The sequence below is a fragment of the Pseudophryne corroboree genome, chromosome 12, assembly GCF_028390025.1.
Source record: "Pseudophryne corroboree isolate aPseCor3 chromosome 12, aPseCor3.hap2, whole genome shotgun sequence".
NCBI lineage: Eukaryota > Metazoa > Chordata > Amphibia > Anura > Myobatrachidae > Pseudophryne > Pseudophryne corroboree.
In genome coordinates, this window is record NC_086455.1 from 108,156,569 (window position 1) to 108,177,331 (window position 20,763).

Consider the following 20,763-nt stretch of genomic DNA (forward strand, 5'->3'; position numbering starts at 1 on the left):
GGGTATGGCAAATTGAACACAACATTTAATGTCTTCGACTGAATGATAACATGATGCCAACATCACTTAGTGCAGTTACAAAAGTCTGCAAATGGCACATGGTGGCCAGCCTATGTCTATTACAAAATGGCCATTCCCTAAACATTTTACAGGTTACAGCCATGTAGCTCTTTATAAATTATCTACAGAAAAATCTAAACTGTAAGGTTAAAAGACCAAAAAAATATTTACCCAGCCCACCCACCCACTTTGTTATAGTTAAAATGGACCATAATAATCAACATTTTTACAATGACATAACATGTTTTCACATTTCCTGTTTAAATATTGTTTGTGTGTTCCATTTATCATACATGTACGTATTCTTCTAACAGACATTGACCAAGACAAGTTACATGTACTAATAAAAGATGGTAAATTTTGAATTTGATGAACAAGTCTCCCAGATCACATCTGGCTCGATCACTTTGAGCGACCATAATCCTTTGTGTAGTTTGGGTTTAAAACCCGTTGACCCCATATTTAGCTGCTGAAGATCTGCAAAGCTCTACACAGCATGAGGTACAAGTCCAACATCCCTTCATTTCCTGTTCACATTAAGTTCAGGTTTCTTTGTGTGGGAGCTCCTTAATTTTTTTGAAAGCTACAAACCACAAGTTTTATAAAGGCAAGTTTTATGAAGGCAATAGACTCTGAGTTAAGGGTAACTGGAAGTTGTTTTTTTTTTGTGGTAGTTCAGCTGGAAAGTATCCTACTTAAAATTCCATTACAAGGTGCAGAAATGTGGTTCCATGAATCTTGAGAAGAGTCTTTCACAGTATGTCCACTAGGTGTATATCGATCATGCTGACCACAAATCCAAGTGAGTGAGGTGTCCAAGTTATGATCCATGTGGTTGTTCGATGTTCCAATTCTTTATACGATAGTTTAATAGACCTTGGAATGTTTTACATGAGATTGGTATATTAGTGCACAGAGTCTGTCCATGGTTTCTACGCACTTGACATATGAACTGTCCCATGGCGTTGGGATATGTGGTAGGACTGTTGGGATTTGCGTGGTTGAATGCTTACTTTTGTTTCTTCTGCTATAAAAAAAGAAGAGATTCTATAAAGTAATTATATGTTTTCATTAATTAGCAACTACTTACAAATGCAAAAATATAATGTGCCAATGGTTCTACCGTCTGCTTTCACGATGGCCCAAGTGCTCCCTAGTTAGGATTAATATAGCTACTGTATAACTGTGACATATGTTGTTTAGCTGCCTGTCTTATCTACACATCTTTGTATTATTTGCACTGTATGACCATGGAGTCACAGGCATAGAGCTATATGTACATTGCTAGGTGTTACTGGTTTTACAGTCAAGACTGGCATTGGTGGTAGTAGGGACTGATTCTGGCTAGGGATGATCATTGACCATTGATGATTAGAAACCATAAGTGGTCGCCTGCCAGTATTTCATAGTTTTACCATTGATGGTGGAGAATGATACAGATTGTTTCCCACCATCAATGGTAGCTGTGTGTAAGATTTTTGTTTACACATGTGCATAGTGGTGCAGTTGCTGCGCAGGGCTAATAGGCGGTCAGCCAACAGCCCTGCACCACCTCTGACTTAGACATACATACATCATAGTGTATTTGCCTGGATGTGCTGGCCCGCCTCGCTTACTTTCCAGGCTGAGCTCAGCGGTCAGTCAGCATTCCAGACCTGCCCCAGCTCATACAGTGTGCCCCACCTGCAGTGCAACATGGCTTTACCTCGGTGCAAAGTAACTGTACTTTATCTTTATTGCTTTGTTTTCAAATCAGAATCAGCCCTACAGTGTCCATGTTATGTGTTTTAAAGGAGCATCCTTTATTGATGGCAGGCCAATTTGGACATTATATATTAACTTTTCTGTTTAGATAAATATATTGCTAACCCTTGACTACAATTTTTAATGTTTTGGTGCATTTACTATATAACATATTATGTTTTATGTTATGTATACAACAGAGGTTCCCAAACATGGTTCTCAAGGCACCCTAACAGTCCAGGTTTTAAGTATAGCCATGCTTGGCCACAGGTGGCTAAATAAGTACCTCAGTCAATTGGATTTAACTATTTGTGCTAAGCCATGGGTATCTTTAAAACCTAGACCGTTAGGGTGCGTTGAGGACCGCGCTTGGGAGCCCCTGACACAGTACATAATGTTGTAATAAGATGCTTTGTTCCATAATACATGAGATTTCAGAATCCACCACAGTCCTAGAACTGAAATATACGGCACAATACATAATATGTTGTGTTAACCAATAATATACACATTTTATATGCCTTGATATTGAAAGGATATTAATCATTATACCCCTTAAAGAATAAAATTGCAGTGCACAATGCTTTGGACTTAGAAAGTTGGTTTACAGAACGTAATCTAGATTTTGCCACCTGCGTATCTAACCAGTGTTTATCATGCAGAAGTTTGTTTTAATTTTCTAATTAGTAGTAACTGTTAGATTCAGATTGATCCCTATGGTTTGCATCACATATTCTTAAATAAGCCCCAAAGTCAACGTATCATAACAAAATTGCTTACCTACAATTCAAGTTGTCTCATATATTTAAATAAATATTAACTTAAGCTCAGGAACAGAGCAATTGCAGAATCCGGGTGCTTCTCAGCCACCCCTGATGTAGCTGGTGCTTTAGTGCAGCATATCTTGACTGTGCCCATGTGGTTTTTGCCTTGTGCTATACTGGGTGGGTGTGAAGAGCGGTGGCTACTCTTAAAATATAACAAACAGAGGCCTTCATCATAGCATACCATGGTAGACTGGAATATCAAGTTCAAATCACCATCCTGCTTCACCAGCCACTATTAAATCAGCTTGTGTCATTTTATAGCCTGCTCTAAATAAATGATAGCTAGAAGACAATTGATTGCGATGAGCAACTTCTCCATTTATGCTCCAGAAGGGTTGAAACATCTCCCCCTAAGGACTAAAAGCATCCGTAGGCCCCTCTGCATATTCTTTAATTTATAATATTTTGTCCCACGAGTACCTGACTTGGGTGTATGAGTGCTGCTCACCTTCTCGCGCTGTCTGCATGCCTTTGAATGCAAGTGATGCAGTGATGTCACAGTTGTGAGGCGACAGTGGGGTGCCCCCGGTGTGCTGCCATCCGTGTCCTGTCACATAGCCTGTGGGTGCTGCTGTGCCATATGCCATATATGGGGATACAGGGGCAGCAGTTGGGTATGGAGTCATGCCTGAAGCTGCCACAAAACTACCGACTGTTGGTAAACCACTGGCTGTCTATGAATCAAAGAAAGAAAAAAGTTTGTTTTAACAAGCATGTTTATTTGCATTATCATTATAATATTCTGGTATGTTATTTACAAGACAGTGTGCACAATTATAAAGGAAATGTATATTATTCTAAAGTACAATCTTATAGTTCTCACTACTGGGATGTAGTCAGGATACCGGCAGTCATAATTCCGATAAAGGAATACTGACTCTCATAATGCCAATGGATCCCAACGGTGAGTATTAGGGGTAGGCACTAAGGGAGAGTTATGGTTAGCCTGCAGGAGGGGTCAGTTAGGGATAAGCTGCAGGAGGGGAGGGTTATTCTGTGGTATTGGAGGATTAGGGTTAGGCTGCAGGATGGGAGGAATAGGGATTGGTTGCGTAATGCTGGGCATACACTAAACAATTATCTGGCAGATCATCTGCCAGATCTGGCTGGTTGGAATGAAAATCTGCTAATGAATGAAAGCAACTGACAATTGACCATTGGCTCCCAAACACTGGAAAATGGACAAAAACTGTCGTTCATACAAGTTGGTTGAATCCGTTATTTAACCAGTTTCCAGTGTTTGGGAGCAAATAGTTGATTGTCAGTTGCTCTTATCCATTACCAGATTTTCATTCCAACCAGCCATATCTGGCAGATGATCTATCAGATAATTGTATAGTGCATGCCTAGTTTAAAGGGAGAGTTAAGCTAAGTACACACTATACAATTATTGAGCCGATTTGCCAACAATTGAGTTCTTGGCCAAATTTATTGTATAGTGTGTACGAAGGATCATTTCAGCGTTTCGCCAATAATTTTGGAAAATCTTGGACACAATCTCCTGACATTGAGCAGTGTGTGTGCATTCTCAATAATCTCCCATATTTCCTATGTTTTCCTGTCACTATATAATCCTTCTTGTCGGCGGACATATACAAATGCAGTCTGGTATAGCAGAAAATTGTTAACTTGAAAAAAAATATATATATTTAGTGTGTAGCTTAGATATTGGTGCTTCCAATTTCCACAAAAATCGCCCGATTGTCGGACTGATCAAAAACAAATCTGACAGTGTGTACCTAGCTTTAGAGTTAGACTGTGGGAGGGGATGATTAGGGTTAGGCTGTGGGAGGGGATGATTAGGGTTAGGCTGTGGGAGGTGCTGGCAAAATACACTTAGCGATTTATTGTCCGATTTGGCTGGTTGGAACGAAAATTTGGAAATGTATGGTAGCAAATGACCATTTGCTCTGAAATGCTGGAAAACTGACAAAAACAGTTGTTCAGACAAATTTGGTAAATCAAACGGATTTAACTAATTTGATTGACCATTTTTGTCTGTTTTTGAATGTTTGGGAGCAAATGGTCAATTGTCATTTGCTCCCATACATTCCCAGATTTTTGTTCTAATCAGCCAAATTGGACAATCAATCTTTAGGTGTATGGCCAGTTTTGGAATACTTACCAGGATCTGTAAGGATTCCACTGTTGGGACCCTTAACACTGGCATTTCGTACCCTACCCACTGTACTCTTCATAAATAGGTTCATATTCCAAACAGCAATTTTATTATCTCAGACGCTTTGCGCTATCATTGCAGATTTTTTTGCTTAGATACAGGCAAACTCATGGACTGTAAGAATGTGAAATGCCCCTTCTCCTTCTCATTAAGAATAAACATTTACTTGTGCACTGAGGTGTAAAACCTTCATAGCTACCATAGTTTTGTAAAGAAACCACAAAATAATGACAACTACCCACAGTATAGTAGTTTTTCTTTGAATTCTAACTCCAAAATTTAAATGTATAAGATGGTGTACTTATGCACTCAAAACAAGTTTTATAAAATTGTATACAGTATTGTTACGCACACCAGTACTAACAGGAGTATACCGGTGTATGAACAGAGAGGGAAGCGAAGCAAACGAACTCACAGACAGTATAACATAACATACACAGGAGGTGATGGAATAACTAATAAACACAAAGTGAACGGAGAAGCCCAAAGGCTCAGGAATTGGGTGTCTCCCTAGTGTCAGGAATGCTCAGATGGAATAGAGCGGACAATGAAGCGAGGTATAGTGATTTAACATGTGGAGCACCTGAAATGATGTTGCTAAGAGCAACAGAAAAAACCCCAAAGGGTTACCAACGGGTGTGGGAATAAACTCCTTGGTCAGAGATAGAAATATAGACACAAGGAGAGTATCCACAATCCTAACCCCCACTTGCAGGGCACAGGTTCAGCTTACTGCCACTAAACTGACACCTGGACGCCCTGCACAGTGAGGGAGGATTAAGCAAGCAGGTCTGAGAGTACAGCCGCAAACCTGCTGGGTTCACAGAATAGCAAAAGAACCCCAGCAGGTCAAACAACTGACTCCAGTCTTACTGCTAGGTCCGGATTGGCAGAATGAAGTACCGAATCCCAAGGCCTATTCGCAGTAAGCAACAAGTAAATACAAAGTCACACAGTACTAGCTAACTCTCTGGAACTGACTAACAAACAAAGATTCAGCAGCATTTGCCTAGCCTGAGAGGATGGTTTATATAGCAGGTGCTGTCCACGCCCCACTCAGACCTCACAGACTGTGAGCACAAAACCAGCGCCGGATTCCCTGCCGTGCACAGAGCCTGTAACCACTACACAGTAAAAACCCGGACCGGAGTATCAGCTGCGCTCAGGTTACTTCGCTAACACTTGCCTCCCGGTTGCCATGGCGACGTGGCAGCACAGAGCAGGAGATCCTAACAGTACCCCCCCCTCTGACGAGGGGTCAAAGAACCCCTACCACTGGGTTTATCGGGGAACTGCGAGAAGAAAGAGCGTATCAGTCTGGGGGCATGAAGATCACAACTGCGCACCCACGACCGCTCCTCCGGGCCATACCCCTTCCAGTGCACCAAAAATGACAGCCGACCCCGAACCATCTTGGAGTCAAGAACCCTTTCAACCACAAACTCCCTCTGACCCCGTATCAGAAGAGGAGAAGGTCTTCCACTGGAAGGATTACTAACTGCCAGTTTTAAAAGGGAACAATGAAATGTTTTATTGATACCCAATGAACGGGGCAGATCTAACTGAAATGCCACCGGATTGATAACCCTGGTGATCTTATAAGGGCCGATGAACCGGGGGCCTAACTTATGAGATGGCTGTCTCAACTTCAAATTCTTGGTGGACAACCAGACGAAGTCTCCTAATTTGAAGCTGCAGGGTCTTCTCCGCTTATCAAAAACCCTTTTGGTCACTAATGACACAGACACAAGAGCTTTCTTCACTTTCCTCCAAATACCCCTAAGGACCGAAACAACAGAGGAACCACCAGGCGTGGAATCCAGGGGGTCAAAAGAATTGGCCTTAGGATGATGCCCATACACACAAAGGAAGGGAGAGATCCCTGTAGCAGAATGAGCCGCGTTGTTATAGGCAAACTCCGCCATGGACAGATGAGCAACCCAGTCAGTATGACACTTGGAGACATAACACCTGAGGAACTGCTCCAAGGACTGGTTCACCCTCTCAGTCTGCCCATTAGACTGTGGATGGTAGCCTGACGACAAGCTCACAGAAATCTGGAGATCAGAACAAAATGGCCTCCAGAATTTGGCCACAAACTGGGATCCACGGTCAGAGACCACATCAAGTGGCAACCCGTGGAGGCGCACAACATGCTGCATAAATAACTCAGACAGGCGTCTGGCCGATGGCAACCCAACCAGTGGAACGAAATGCGCCATCTTCGAAAACCTGTCAACGACAACCCAAATGGCTGTCATCCCCGAGGATTTGGGCAAGTCCACCACAAAATCCATGGAAATGTGGGTCCATGGCTTAGACGGAATAGAGAGTGGATGTAATGGGCCGACAGGAACCCCTCTAGGAGTTTTATTTCGGGCACAAACGTCACATGCCCGAACCCACTGATCCACATCCCTAGCCACCGAGGGCCACCACACCGCCCTAGACAGCAACTCCCGAGTTCTGGCAATACCCGGATGCCCTGCCGACCTCTTGGCATGGAATTCCAGGAACACTCGCTGTCTTAACCTAGGAGGCACAAATAAGAGACCTACCGGAAGGTCTGGAGGAGCCTGCTCCTGTGCTCTAAGGACTAATGACAAGAGGTCCTGGGTAATGTCCACTTTAATACATGATGGGGACACAATGGGCAATGGCTCCTCGGTGGTCTCTTGAACTGGAGCAAAACTCAGCGAGAGCGCATCAGCCTTGATGTTTTTTGACCCAGGGCGATATGTTATCAAAAAATTAAAGCGAGCAAAAAACAAAGCCCATCGTGCCTGCCTGGCATTGAGCCGCTTCGCTGACTCTAAATATGCCAGATTCTTATGGTCGGTGAGAATTGAGACCACAAACTTAGCCCCCTCAAGCCAGTGTCTGCACTTCCCGAGTGCATCCTTTATAGCCAACAATTCCCAGTTACCCACATCATAATTCATCTCGGCAGACGAAAATTTATGGGAAAAGTAAGCAAAGGGATGAAGGCGATTATCAGACACCCCCATCTGAGAGAGCACTGCCCCAATACCTATCTCAGAGGCATCCACTTCTACCACAAAAGGACGCTCTGGATCTGGGTGTCGCAGCACCTTGGCCGAGACAAATGCCCTTTTGAGACGGGCAAAGGCCGCTTTGGCCTCACAAGACCAGTGAGCAACATCCGCCCCTTTCTTAGTGAGTGCCACCAAGGGGGCCACTATAGACGAAAATCCAGCGATAAACCGTCTATAAAAATTCGCAAAGCCCAGAAAACGCTGAAGCGCCTTCAAACTAGTGGGCTGCACCCAATCCAGGACTGCCTGTACCTTAGAACCCTCCATTTGGAAACCTTCTGAGGAGATAATATACCCTAGAAATGCGATTTGCTGGACTTCAAACTCGCACTTCTCCAGCTTCGCCCCAAGCTGGTGGTCTCTGAGTTTCTGGAGGACTAAGCGTACATGCTTCCGATGTTCCTCCAGGGAATGAGAGAAGATTAGGATGTCATCTAGATAAATAACTAAGAATCTATCCAAATATTCCCTGAGCACATCGTTCATGAATTCCTGGAAGACTGCCGGGGCATTAGAGAGCCCAAAAGGCATCACCAAATATTCATAATGCCCTGAGTGGGTATTAAAGGCAGTCTTCCATTCATCCCCCTCTCTTATTCGGATTAGATTGTAAGCACCGCGTAGGTCAATCTTAGAAAAAATGGTGGCAGTACGAAGCTGGTCAAACAAAACCGAAATGAGAGGCAGTGGGTACGAGTTTTTAATCGTGATACGGTTCAATTCCCTGAAGTCGATGCAGGGTCGCAACGAACCGTCCTTTTTACCCACGAAGAAGAACCCCGACCCAACTGGGGACTGTGAGGGTCTGATAAATCCCTTAGCCAAGTTCTCCTGAATGTACTCTGCCATAGCCTGAGTCTCAGGACGTGACAGGGAGTACAACTTGCTCTTGGGAAGCTTAGCATCCGGCAACAAATCAATGGCACAGTCATAGGGGCGATGGAGAGGTAGTACCTCCGCAACTTTTTTGGAGAACACATCCGCAAAATCTGCATAACATCCTGGCAATCTTAGCTGCGAGAGCCTAACTGGAAGGCTCAAGCAACTCCTGAAACAATCACTACCCCAACTAAGAATCTCCCCAGAGACCCAGTCAAATTGAGGGTTATGGGCCCTTAACCAGGGTAACCCCAAAACCAATGGGGCAAAAGAACAGACAGTCACATAAAAAGACAATTTTTCAGAGTGTGTGGCTCCAATAAACAAAGGAATTTGGCTGGTGCAGGAGGTAATTTTACCCTGGGACAATGGTTCCCCGTTTAACCCACAGATCTCAATCTCTGATGCCAAAGGTACTGAGGGAACAGAGTGTTCCAGGGCGAATTGATGGTCCATGAAAAGCCCATCGGCCCCACTGTCAACAAAGGCCTCAGTCTTGACAGTTTGACCGAGGATCTCCAAAGTCACCGGAATGAGAAAAGTCTTTTTGGGAAATTCTGACTTCTGGCCTGACAGGATATTTCCCATCACCCTCAGGCCCTGAAGTTTTCCGTTTTTTCTGGGCATGATACTACAACATGACCTTTATTCCCACAGTACAAACACAAACCCTGCTGTCTCCTCCGCGTCTTCTCACGCGAGGAGAGGCGGGTAGCCCCAATCTGCATAGGCTCCTCGGAATATTCCTCAGAGTCTGAGGTTCCCTTGGGAAAAAAGGAAACTGCAGTCTCCCTTTCAAGCCTACGCTCTCTCAGCCGTCTATCCACCCGGATGGATAACTGCATGAGCTGATCTAAGCTATCAGGCGAGGGATATTGTACCAGTTGGTCCTTTATCTGGTCAGAAAGGCCCCTTCGGTACTGGTTTCTCAGGGCTGGGTCATTCCACTGGGTATCATGAGCCAACCTCCGAAACTCCGTACTATAAACCTCAGCTGGCCGTCGCCCTTGCTTAAGAACCGTAATCTGAGCCTCGGCTGAAGCCATCTTGTCGGGGTCATCATACAAAATGCCCAGTGCCGTAAAAAAAGCATCAACACTTTTAAGCGACGGACAGTCAGGCTGTAACCCATATGCCCAGACCTGTGGGTCTCCTTGTAGCAAGGAAATCACCATGCCCACCCGCTGAATTTCCGACCCAGAAGACTGGGGCCTAAGCCTGAAATATAGCTTACAGCTCTCCTTGAAACAAAAGAACTGCGAGCAATCTCCAGAAAAACGATCCGGGAGATTTACTTTCGGCTCCTTAACCCCTGAACTTGCCGCTGCTGCTGCGGGAGCTCCGCTAGCGGCCTGCGGGGTGTTCATTTTAATGGACATCTCATTAAATTGTCGAGTCAGGACCTGCACCTGATCGACCACCTGTTGCAAAGTATTTTGAAGGGTATGCTCCATATTCCCACAAAATTTCAACAGGAGTAGGGCTGCTGAATATGTTACGCACACCAGTACTAACAGGAGTATACCGGTGTATGAACAGAGAGGGAAGCGAAGCAAACGAACTCACAGACAGTATAACATAACATACACAGGAGGTGATGGAATAACTAATAAACACAAAGTGAACGGAGAAGCCCAAAGGCTCAGGAATTGGGTGTCTCCCTAGTGTCAGGAATGCTCAGATGGAATAGAGTGGACAATGAAGCGAGGTGTAGTGATTTAACATGTGGAGCACCTGAAATGATGTTGCTAAGAGCAACAGAAAAAACCCCATAGGGTGTGGGAATAAACTCCTTGGTCAGAGATAGAAATATAGACACAAGGAGAGTATCCACAATCCTAACCCCCACTTGCAGGGCACAGGTTCAGCTTACTGCCACTAAACTGACACCTGGACGCCCTGCACAGTGAGGGAGGATTAAGCAAGCAGGTCTGAGAGTACAGCCGCAAACCTGCTGGGTTCACAGAATAGCAAAAGAACCCCAGCAGGTCAAACAACTGACTCCAGTCTTACTGCTAGGTCCGGATTGGCAGAATGAAGTACCGAATCCCAAGGCCTATTCGCAGTAAGCAACAAATAAATACAAAGTCACACAGTACTAGCTAACTCTCTGGAACTGACTAACAAACAAAGATTCAGCAGCATTTGCCTAGCCTGAGAGGATGGTTTATATAGCAGGTGCTGTCCACGCCCCACTCAGACCTCACAGACTGTGAGCACAAAACCAGCGCCGGATTCCCTGCCGTGCACAGAGCCTGTAACCACTACACAGTAAAAACCCGGACCGGAGTATCAGCTGCGCTCAGGTTACTTCGCTAACACTTGCCTCCCGGTTGCCATGGCGACGTGGCAGCACAGAGCAGGAGATCCTAACAAGTATATAGAAAATTATATAGGCATATATTATTAGTACAATAACATACAATCTTTTAATATGTAATATAATTTATAATAAAATTATTATATATATTATTAAAAAGTGGAATAATATGTGCACATTCCTCTCACTGAGGGCATGGATAGCCTAATAGATAAAATACTAAAATTCGAAAACTGTTAAATTCAATATAGTTGTCTATAGCAAGACTTGATAATAAAAACGGTTAGACTCCAAATTCAGATATTCCCGCAGAGGTGCCTATAATAATCCAAAAGCTTTGTCCTTAGTGATATCATGTGATATATGTGAACACTGGAAGTTGAATTTGCAAGACTGACAGCCAGCATTCTGCTCAACCTCCTGCTGTCTCTTTAGATTTCTGAGTATCAAGTTAGTAGCTCCAACAGTCTCTGCAAGCAGCCAGTAGTTACTGTAGCTTCCATGGGTCGGGGGCCACCACTGGTGAATGAAGTGTCCTTTGCGGGCAGTTGGGGAAGGGAGGACGTGTCCGTTTACTGAAGTTGCCAGCACTGGATATCGACAGGCTCTCCTCAGCTCCAGGATTGAGAGAATGCACAAGCCTCTACCCTTTCTCCGCCACAGAACCTAGTGGTTTCTTCAGAATTAGTTCATAGGTCATAGTAGGCAATTTATATATTAGGCTATCCATGTCCTCAATGAGGGGAATGTGCATATATTATTCCTGTTTTAATCATATAAAATTTCATGTTATTATAAATTATATTAAATATTAAGATTGTATATGTTATTCATGTATGCGCTATGTTCCTGATAAGTTTTATTATTGTATAAGATTTCTTATATTTAAGCACGGTTGCTTATTGGGAGCTGTACTGATCTTGGTTTCAGAGTGATCAACGCCATTTTTTATAATTTTTGGATATTTATTAATTTATCATTGTGCCCAAATGTAATTATCAGTACAATATTATTAACATCATACTTAGATATAATTAATTGGAATTTTATTTCCTAAAAGTTAATGTAGGAATAAAGTATGCAAAATTATCTTTGTAGATAAGCTGCCCAAGGTTAGTCAGGGGGAAGAAGTGAGTCAGTGCCCTGCGTGGAGACTGGGCATTTATTTTCTGTTCACTTGTGTTGTACCATTTTTTTCCGACTGTCTGACCTGTGAACTGTGCGCTGGTGCAGGGAAACTGCTTGTCATTATTCAGCTGAGGATGTTAAGAAAATCCAGACCTACCAGCTCCTCATTCAGCGATAGGAGCAGTCAGCAAGTTGTATTAAGTATTTTAAAAGGACGTGATATTGACATTTTTAACATAAGAACCAAGTACCCATTGGAAGTTCACACTATGAATTAAACACCCTTGAGAAAGTCATTTTTTGGCAAATAGCATTGGTTGATAGGATATCATGATCAGAAGTTGGCTGAACAAGCTGTCACCAAGCTTGCCCTGCCTAAGGGTGACAGTGAGTATCTGCCTCACAATGATGCATGTGTGATCAAAAGTACATTTTTAAGTGTGTTTTAGAATAAAAAATGTTTGTATCAATTGTAAAAAAAATGATATATGGATCTTACTTGGGTGTACTTTGGTATGAAAGAATCATAAAATGAGATATTGTCTTTATCCACATCAACATGTAAGCAAAAGTTTGTTTATTTAAAGAAAATTGTGAAGTAAAGATTACTTAAATTTTGATATGTATGGTCCTGACGACGGAGCGGGAGCTCCGAAACGTAGATTTGTGAAAATACAAGCACTTTTTCTATTTCAAAAAAGCTTTCAGTGACATTCATTTCTTGGAACTGTATATCGATACTAACGTCCTGGCACGAGAGCACGTTGTTTAATTTATCAGTGAGTGCCGGCAGTGAGCTATTGGTATGTATGTATATATATATATATATATATATAGATATATATATACCCTGACAAAAATGTTGCTGCACTGAAACGTTGGCTTGAAAGTGGCAGTTGTTGTGTTTTCATTCCTGAGTGCCACTGATGAAACCTTTCCATATGGTAGTCATACTACATTAACGGTGGGCAACAGGGACAAATATCTAATAAGCAGTGGGTGCTGGATTTGCTGGATGTTTTATATATATATTAGAGATGAGCGCCTGAAATTTTTCGGGTTTTGTGTTTTGGTTTTGGGTTCGGTTCCGCGGCCGTGTTTTGGGTTCGAACGCGTTTTGGCAAAACCTCACCGAATTTTTTTTGTCGGATTCGGGTGTGTTTTGGATTCGGGTGTTTTTTTCAAAAAACACTAAAAAACAGCTTAAATCATAGAATTTGGGGGTCATTTTGATCCCAAAGTATTATTAACCTCAAAAACCATAATTTACACTCATTTTCAGTCTATTCTGAATACCTCACACCTCACAATATTATTTTTAGTCCTAAAATTTGCACCGAGGTCGCTGTGTGAGTAAGATAAGCGACCCTAGTGGCCGACACAAACACCGGGCCCATCTAGGAGTGGCACTGCAGTGTCACGCAGGATGTCCCTTCCAAAAAACCCTCCCCAAACAGCACATGACGCAAAGAAAAAAAGAGGCGCAATGAGGTAGCTGTGTGAGTAAGATTAGCGACCCTAGTGGCCGACACAAACACCGGGCCCATCTAGGAGTGGCACTGCAGTGTCACGCAGGATGGCCCTTCCAAAAAACCCTCCCCAAACAGCACATGACGCAAAGAAAAAAAGAGGCGCAATGAGGTAGCTGTGTGAGTAAGATTAGCGACCCTAGTGGCCGACACAAACACCGGGCCCATCTAGGAGTGGCACTGCAGTGTCACGCAGGATGTCCCTTCCAAAAAACCCTCCCCAAACAGCACATGACGCAAAGAAAAAAAGAGGCGCAATGAGGTAGCTGTGTGAGTAAGATTAGCGACCCTAGTGGCCGACACAAACACCGGGCCCATCTAGGAGTGGCACTGCAGTGTCACGCAGGATGTCCCTTCCAAAAAACCCTCCCCAAACAGCACATGACGCAAAGAAAAAAAGAGGCGCAATGAGGTAGCTGACTGTGTGAGTAAGATTAGCGACCCTAGTGGCCGACACAAACACCGGGCCCATCTAGGAGTGGCACTGCAGTGTCACGCAGGATGTCCCTTCCAAAAAACCCTCCCCAATCAGCACATGATGCAAAGAAAAAGAAAAGAAAAAAGAGGTGCAAGATGGAATTGTCCTTGGGCCCTCCCACCCACCCTTATGTTGTATAAACAAAACAGGACATGCACACTTTAACCAACCCATCATTTCAGTGACAGGGTCTGCCACACGACTGTGACTGATATGACGGGTTGGTTTGGACCCCCCCCAAAAAAGAAGCAATTAATCTCTCCTTGCACAAACTGGCTCTACAGAGGCAAGATGTCCACCTCATCTTCACCCTCCGATATATCACCGTGTACATCCCCCTCCTCACAGATTATCAATTCGTCCCCACTGGAATCCACCATCTCAGCTCCCTGTGTACTTTGTGGAGGCAATTGCTGCTGGTCAATGTCTCCGCGGAGGAATTGATTATAATTCATTTTAATGAACATCATCTTCTCCACATTTTCTGGATGTAACCTCGTACGCCGATTGCTGACAAGGTGAGCGGCGGCACTAAACACTCTTTCGGAGTACACACTTGTGGGAGGGCAACTTAGGTAGAATAAAGCCAGTTTGTGCAAGGGCCTCCAAATTGCCTCTTTTTCCTGCCAGTATAAGTACCGACTGTGTGACGTGCCTACTTGGATGCGGTCACTCATATAATCCTCCACCATTCTATCAATGTTGAGAGAATCATATGCAGTGACAGTAGACGACATGTCCGTAATCGTTGTCAGGTCCTTCAGTCCGGACCAGATGTCAGCATCAGCAGTCGCTCCAGACTGCCCTGCATCACCGCCAGCGGGTGGGCTCGGAATTCTGAGCCTTTTCCTCGCACCCCCAGTTGCGGGAGAATGTGAAGGAGGAGATGTTGACAGGTCGCGTTCCGCTTGACTTGACAATTTTGTCACCAGCAGGTCTTTCAACCCCAGCAGACCTGTGTCTGCCGGAAAGAGAGATCCAAGGTAGGCTTTAAATCTAGGATCGAGCACGGTGGCCAAAATGTAGTGCTCTGATTTCAACAGATTGACCACCCGTGAATCCTTGTTAAGCGAATTAAGGGCTGCATCCACAAGTCCCACATGCCTAGCGGAATCGCTCCCTTTTAGCTCCTTCTTCAATGCCTCCAGCTTCTTCTGCAAAAGCCTGATGAGGGGAATGACCTGACTCAGGCTGGCAGTGTCTGAACTGACTTCACGTTTGGCAAGTTCAAAGGGCATCAGAACCTTGCACAACGTTGAAATCATTCTCCACTGCACTTGAGACAGGTGCATTCCACCTACTATATCGTGCTCAATTGTATAGGCTTGAATGGCCTTTTGCTGCTCCTCCAACCTCTGAAGCATATAGAGGGTTGAATTCCACCTCGTTACCACTTCTTGCTTCAGATGATGGCAGGGCAGGTTCAGTAGTTTTTGGTGGTGCTCCAGTCTTCTGTACGTGGTGCCTGTACGCCGAAAGTGTCCCGCAATTTTTCTGGCCACCGACAGCATCTCTTGCACGCCCCTGTCGTTTTTTAAAAAATTCTGCACCACCAAATTCAAGGTATGTGCAAAACATGGGACGTGCTGGAATTTGCCCATATTTAATGCACACACAATATTGCTGGCGTTGTCCGATGCCACAAATCCACAGGAGAGTCCAATTGGGGTAAGCCATTCCGCGATGATCTTCCTCAGTTGCCGTAAGAGGTTTTCAGCTGTGTGCGTATTCTGGAAAGCGGTGATACAAAGCGTAGCCTGCCTAGGAAAGAGTTGGCGTTTGCGAGATGCTGCTACTGGTGCCGCCGCTGCTGTTCTTGCGGCGGGAGTCCATACATCTACCCAGTGGGCTGTCACAGTCATATAGTCCTGACCCTGCCCTGCTCCACTTGTCCACATGTCCGTGGTTAAGTGGACATTGGGTACAACTGCATTTTTTAGGACACTGGTGAGTCTTTTTCTGACGTCCGTGTACATTCTCGGTATCGCCTGCCTAGAGAAGTGGAACCTAGATGGTATTTGGTAACGGGGGCACACTGCCTCAATAAATTGTCTAGTTCCCTGTGAACTAACGGCGGATACCGGACGCACGTCTAACACCAACATAGTTGTCAAGGACTCAGTTATCCGCTTTGCAGTAGGATGACTGCTGTGATATTTCATCTTCCTCGCAAAGGACTGTTGAACAGTCAATTGCTTACTGGAAGTAGTACAAGTGGGCTTACGACTTCCCCTCTGGGATGACCATCGACTCCCAGCGGCAACAACAGCAGCGCCAGCAGCAGTAGGCGTTACACGCAAGGATGCATCGGAGGAATCCCAGGCAGGAGAGGACTCGTCAGAATTGCCAGTGACATGGCCTGCAGGACTATTGGCATTCCTGGGGAAGGAGGAAATTGACACTGAGGGAGTTGGTGGGGTGGTTTGCGTGAGCTTGGTTACAAGAGGAAGGGATTTACTGGTCAGTGGACTGCTTCCGCTGTCACCCAAAGTTTTTGAACTTGTCACTGACTTATTATGAATGCGCTGCAGGTGACGTATAAGGGAGGATGTTCCGAGGTGGTTAACGTCCTTACCCCTACTTATTACAGCTTGACAAAGGGAACACACGGCTTGACACCTGTTGTCCGCATTTCTGGTGAAATACCTCCACACCGAAGAGCTGATTTTTTTGGTATTTTCACCTGGCATGTCAACGGCCATATTCCTCCCACGGACAACAGGTGTCTCCCCGGGTGCCTGACTTAAACAAACCACCTCACCATCAGAATCCTCCTGGTCAATTTCCTCCCCAGCGCCAGCAACACCCATATCCTCCTCATCCTGGTGTACTTCAACACTGACATCTTCAATCTGACTATCAGGAACTGGACTGCGGGTGCTCCTTCCAGCACTTGCAGGGGGCGTGCAAATGGTGGAAGGCGCATGCTCTTCACGTCCAGTGTTGGGAAGGTCAGGCATCGCAACCGACACAATTGGACTCTCCTTGTGGATTTGGGATTTCGAAGAATGCACAGTTCTTTGCTGTGCTGCTTTTGCCAGCTTGAGTCTTTTCATTTTTCTAGCGAGAGGCTGAGTGCTTCCATCCTCATGTGAAGCTGAACCACTAGCCATGAACATAGGCCAGGGCCTCAGCCGTTCCTTGCCACTCCGTGTGGTAAATGGCATATTGGCAAGTTTACGCTTCTCCTCCGACAATTTTATTTTAGGTTTTGGAGTCCTTTTTTTACTGATATTTGGTGTTTTGGATTTGACATGCTCTGTACTATGACTTTGGGCATCGGCCTTGGCAGACGACGTTGCTGGCATTTCATCGTCTCGGCCATGACTAGTGGCAGCAGCTTCAGCACGAGGTGGAAGTGGATCTTGATCTTTCCCTAATTTTGGAACCTCAACATTTTTGTTCTCCATATTTTAATAGGCACAACTAAAAGGCACCTCAGGTAAACAATGGAGATGGATGGATTGGATACTAGTATACAATTATGGACGGGCTGCCGAGTGCCGACACAGAGGTAGCCACAGCCGTGAACTACCGCACTGTACTGTGTCTGCTGCTAATATATAGACTGGTTGATAAAGAGATAGTATACTCGTAACTAGTATGTATGTATAAAGAAAGAAAAAAAAACCACGGTTAGGTGGTATATACAATTATGGACGGGCTGCCGAGTGCCGACACAGAGGTAGCCACAGCCGTGAACTACCGCACTGTACTGTGTCTGCTGCTAATATATAGACTGGTTGATAAAGAGATAGTATACTCGTAACTAGTATGTATGTATAAAGAAAGAAAAAAAAACCACGGTTAGGTGGTATATACAATTATGGACGGGCTGCCGAGTGCCGACACAGAGGTAGCCACAGCCGTGAACTACCGCACTGTACTGTGTCTGCTGCTAATATAGACTGGTTGATAAAGAGATAGTATACTCGTAACTAGTATGTATGTATAAAGAAAGAAAAAAAAAACACGGTTAGGTGGTATATACAATTATGGACGGGCTGCCGAGTGCCGACACAGAGGTAGCCACAGCCGTGAACTACCGCACTGTACTGTGTCTGCTGCTAATATATAGACTGGTTGATAAAGAGATAGTATACTCGTAACTAGTATGTATGTATAAAGAAAGAAAAAAAAACCACGGTTAGGTGGTATATACAATTATGGACGGGCTGCCGAGTGCCGACACAGAGGTAGCCACAGCCGTGAACTACCGCACTGTACTGTGTCTGCTGCTAATATATAGACTGGTTGATAAAGAGATAGTATACTCGTAACTAGTATGTATGTATAAAGAAAGAAAAAAAAACCACGGTTAGGTGGTATATACAATTATGGACGGGCTGCCGAGTGCCGACACAGAGGTAGCCACAGCCGTGAACTACCGCACTGTACTGTGTCTGCTGCTAATATATAGACTGGTTGATAAAGAGATAGTATACTCGTAACTAGTATGTATGTATAAAGAAAGAAAAAAAAACCACGGTTAGGTGGTATATACAATTATGGACGGGCTGCCGAGTGCCGACACAGAGGTAGCCACAGCCGTGAACTACCGCACTGTACTGTGTCTGCTGCTAATATAGACTGGTTGATAAAGAGATAGTATACTCGTAACTAGTATGTATGTATAAAGAAAGAAAAAAAAAAACCACTGTTAGGTGGTATATACAATTATGGACGGGCTGCCGAGTGCCGACACAGAGGTAGCCACAGCCGTGAACTACCGCACTGTACTGTGTCTGCTGCTAATATATAGACTGGTTGATAAAGAGATAGTATACTCGTAACTAGTATGTATGTATAAAGAAAGAAAAAAAAACCACGGTTAGGTGGTATATACAATTATGGACGGGCTGCCGAGTGCCGACACAGAGGTAGCCACAGCCGTGAACTACCGCACTGTACTGTGTCTGCTGCTAATATATAGACTGGTTGATAAAGAGATAGTATACTCGTAACTAGTATGTATGTATAAAGAAAGAAAAAAAAACCACGGTTAGGTGGTATATACAATTATGGACGGGCTGCCGAGTGCCGACACAGAGGTAGCCACAGCCGTGAACTACCGCACTGTACTGTGTCTGCTGCTAATATAGACTGGTTGATAAAGAGATAGTATACTACTAATATTATATATACTGGTGGTCAGGTCACTGGTCACTAGTCACACTGGCAGTGGCACTCCTGCAGCAAAAGTGTGCACTGTTTAATTTTAATATAATATTATGTACTCCTGGCTCCTGCTATAACCTATAACTGGCACTGCAGTAGTGCTCCCCAGTCTCCCCCACAATTATAAGCTGTGTGAGCTGAGCAGTCAGACAGATATATAATATATATAGATGATGCAGCACACTGGCCTGAGCCTGAGCAGTGCACACAGATATGGTATGTGACTGACTGAGTCACTGTGTGTATCGCTTTTTTCAGGCAGAGAACGGATATATTAAATAAACTGCACTGTGTGTCTGGTGGTCACTCACTATATAATATATTATGTACTCCTGGCTCCTGCTATAACCTATAACTGGCACTGCAGTAGTGCTCCCCAGTCTCCCCCACAATTATAAGCTGTGTGAGCTGAGCAGTCAGACAGATATATATAATATTATATATAGATAATAGATGATGCAGCACACTGGCCTGAGCCTGAGCAGTGCACACAGATATGGTATGTGACTGAGTCACTGTGTGCTGTGTATCGCTTTTTTCAGGCAGAGAACGGATTATAAATAAAACTGGTGGTCACTGGTCACTATCAGCAAAACTCTGCACTGTACTGAGTACTCCTAATGCTCCCCAAAATTAGTAAATCAAGTATCTCTCTAATCTATTCTAAACGGAGAGGACGCCAGCCACGTCCTCTCCCTATCAATCTCAATGCACGTGTGAAAATGGCGGCGACGCGCGGCTCCTTATATAGAATCCGAGTCTCGCGATAGAATCCGAGCCTCGCGAGAATCCGACAGCGTCATGATGACGTTCGGGCGCGCTCGGGTTAACCGAGCAAGGCGGGAAGATCCGAGTCGCTCGGACCCGTGAAAAAAAACATGAAGTTCTGGCGGGTTCGGATTCAGAGAAACCGAACCCGCTCATCTCTAATATATATATATATATATATATATATATATATATATATTTTATTTTTATTTTTATTTTTTTACACACACACAATCCATCTTAAAGCCATTGATAAGTGAAATAAATACTCTTTATAATGGCACCTGTTAAGGGGTGGGATGTATTAGGTATCAGTGTTGAAGGCAGGAAAAATGGGAAAGCATAATGATCTGGGCGACTTTGACATGGGCCAAATTGTTATGTCTAGACGACTTGGTCAGAGCATCTCACAAATGGCAGATCTTGTCGGGGTGTTCCTGGTATTAGTACCTACTAAATGTGATCCAAAGAAGGACAATAGATGAACTGGTGACAGCGTCATCTGCGCCTAAGGGTCAATGAAGAGCATTTATGAAAATTGTACAGTTTTCGAACAAAAGCAAGACTGTACCACCATTTATTTTATTTATTACCAGTTATTTATACAGCGCACACATA

General features: G+C 44.3%; 1 protein-coding gene across 2 annotated transcripts in view; it reads right to left on the bottom strand.

The window, feature by feature from the left end:
* Positions 1–249: 249 nt before the first annotated feature.
* Positions 250–20,763, bottom strand: part of PAX9 (paired box 9) — a 74,391-nt gene continuing 53,877 nt past the window's right edge. Inside the window, exons 4-5 of one of the 2 annotated variants that reach the window (XM_063947854.1) lie at positions 3,079–3,304; positions 250–1,084 (exon numbers count right to left, since the gene is read on the bottom strand). In XM_063947854.1, coding sequence (XP_063803924.1) covers positions 993–1,084; positions 3,079–3,304 — 318 coding nt within the window. In that variant the 3' untranslated portion in view covers positions 250–992. Of the gene's footprint in view, positions 1,088–3,078; positions 3,305–20,763 lie in introns of both variants that reach the window. The other variant, XM_063947853.1, reaches the window with a different exon arrangement.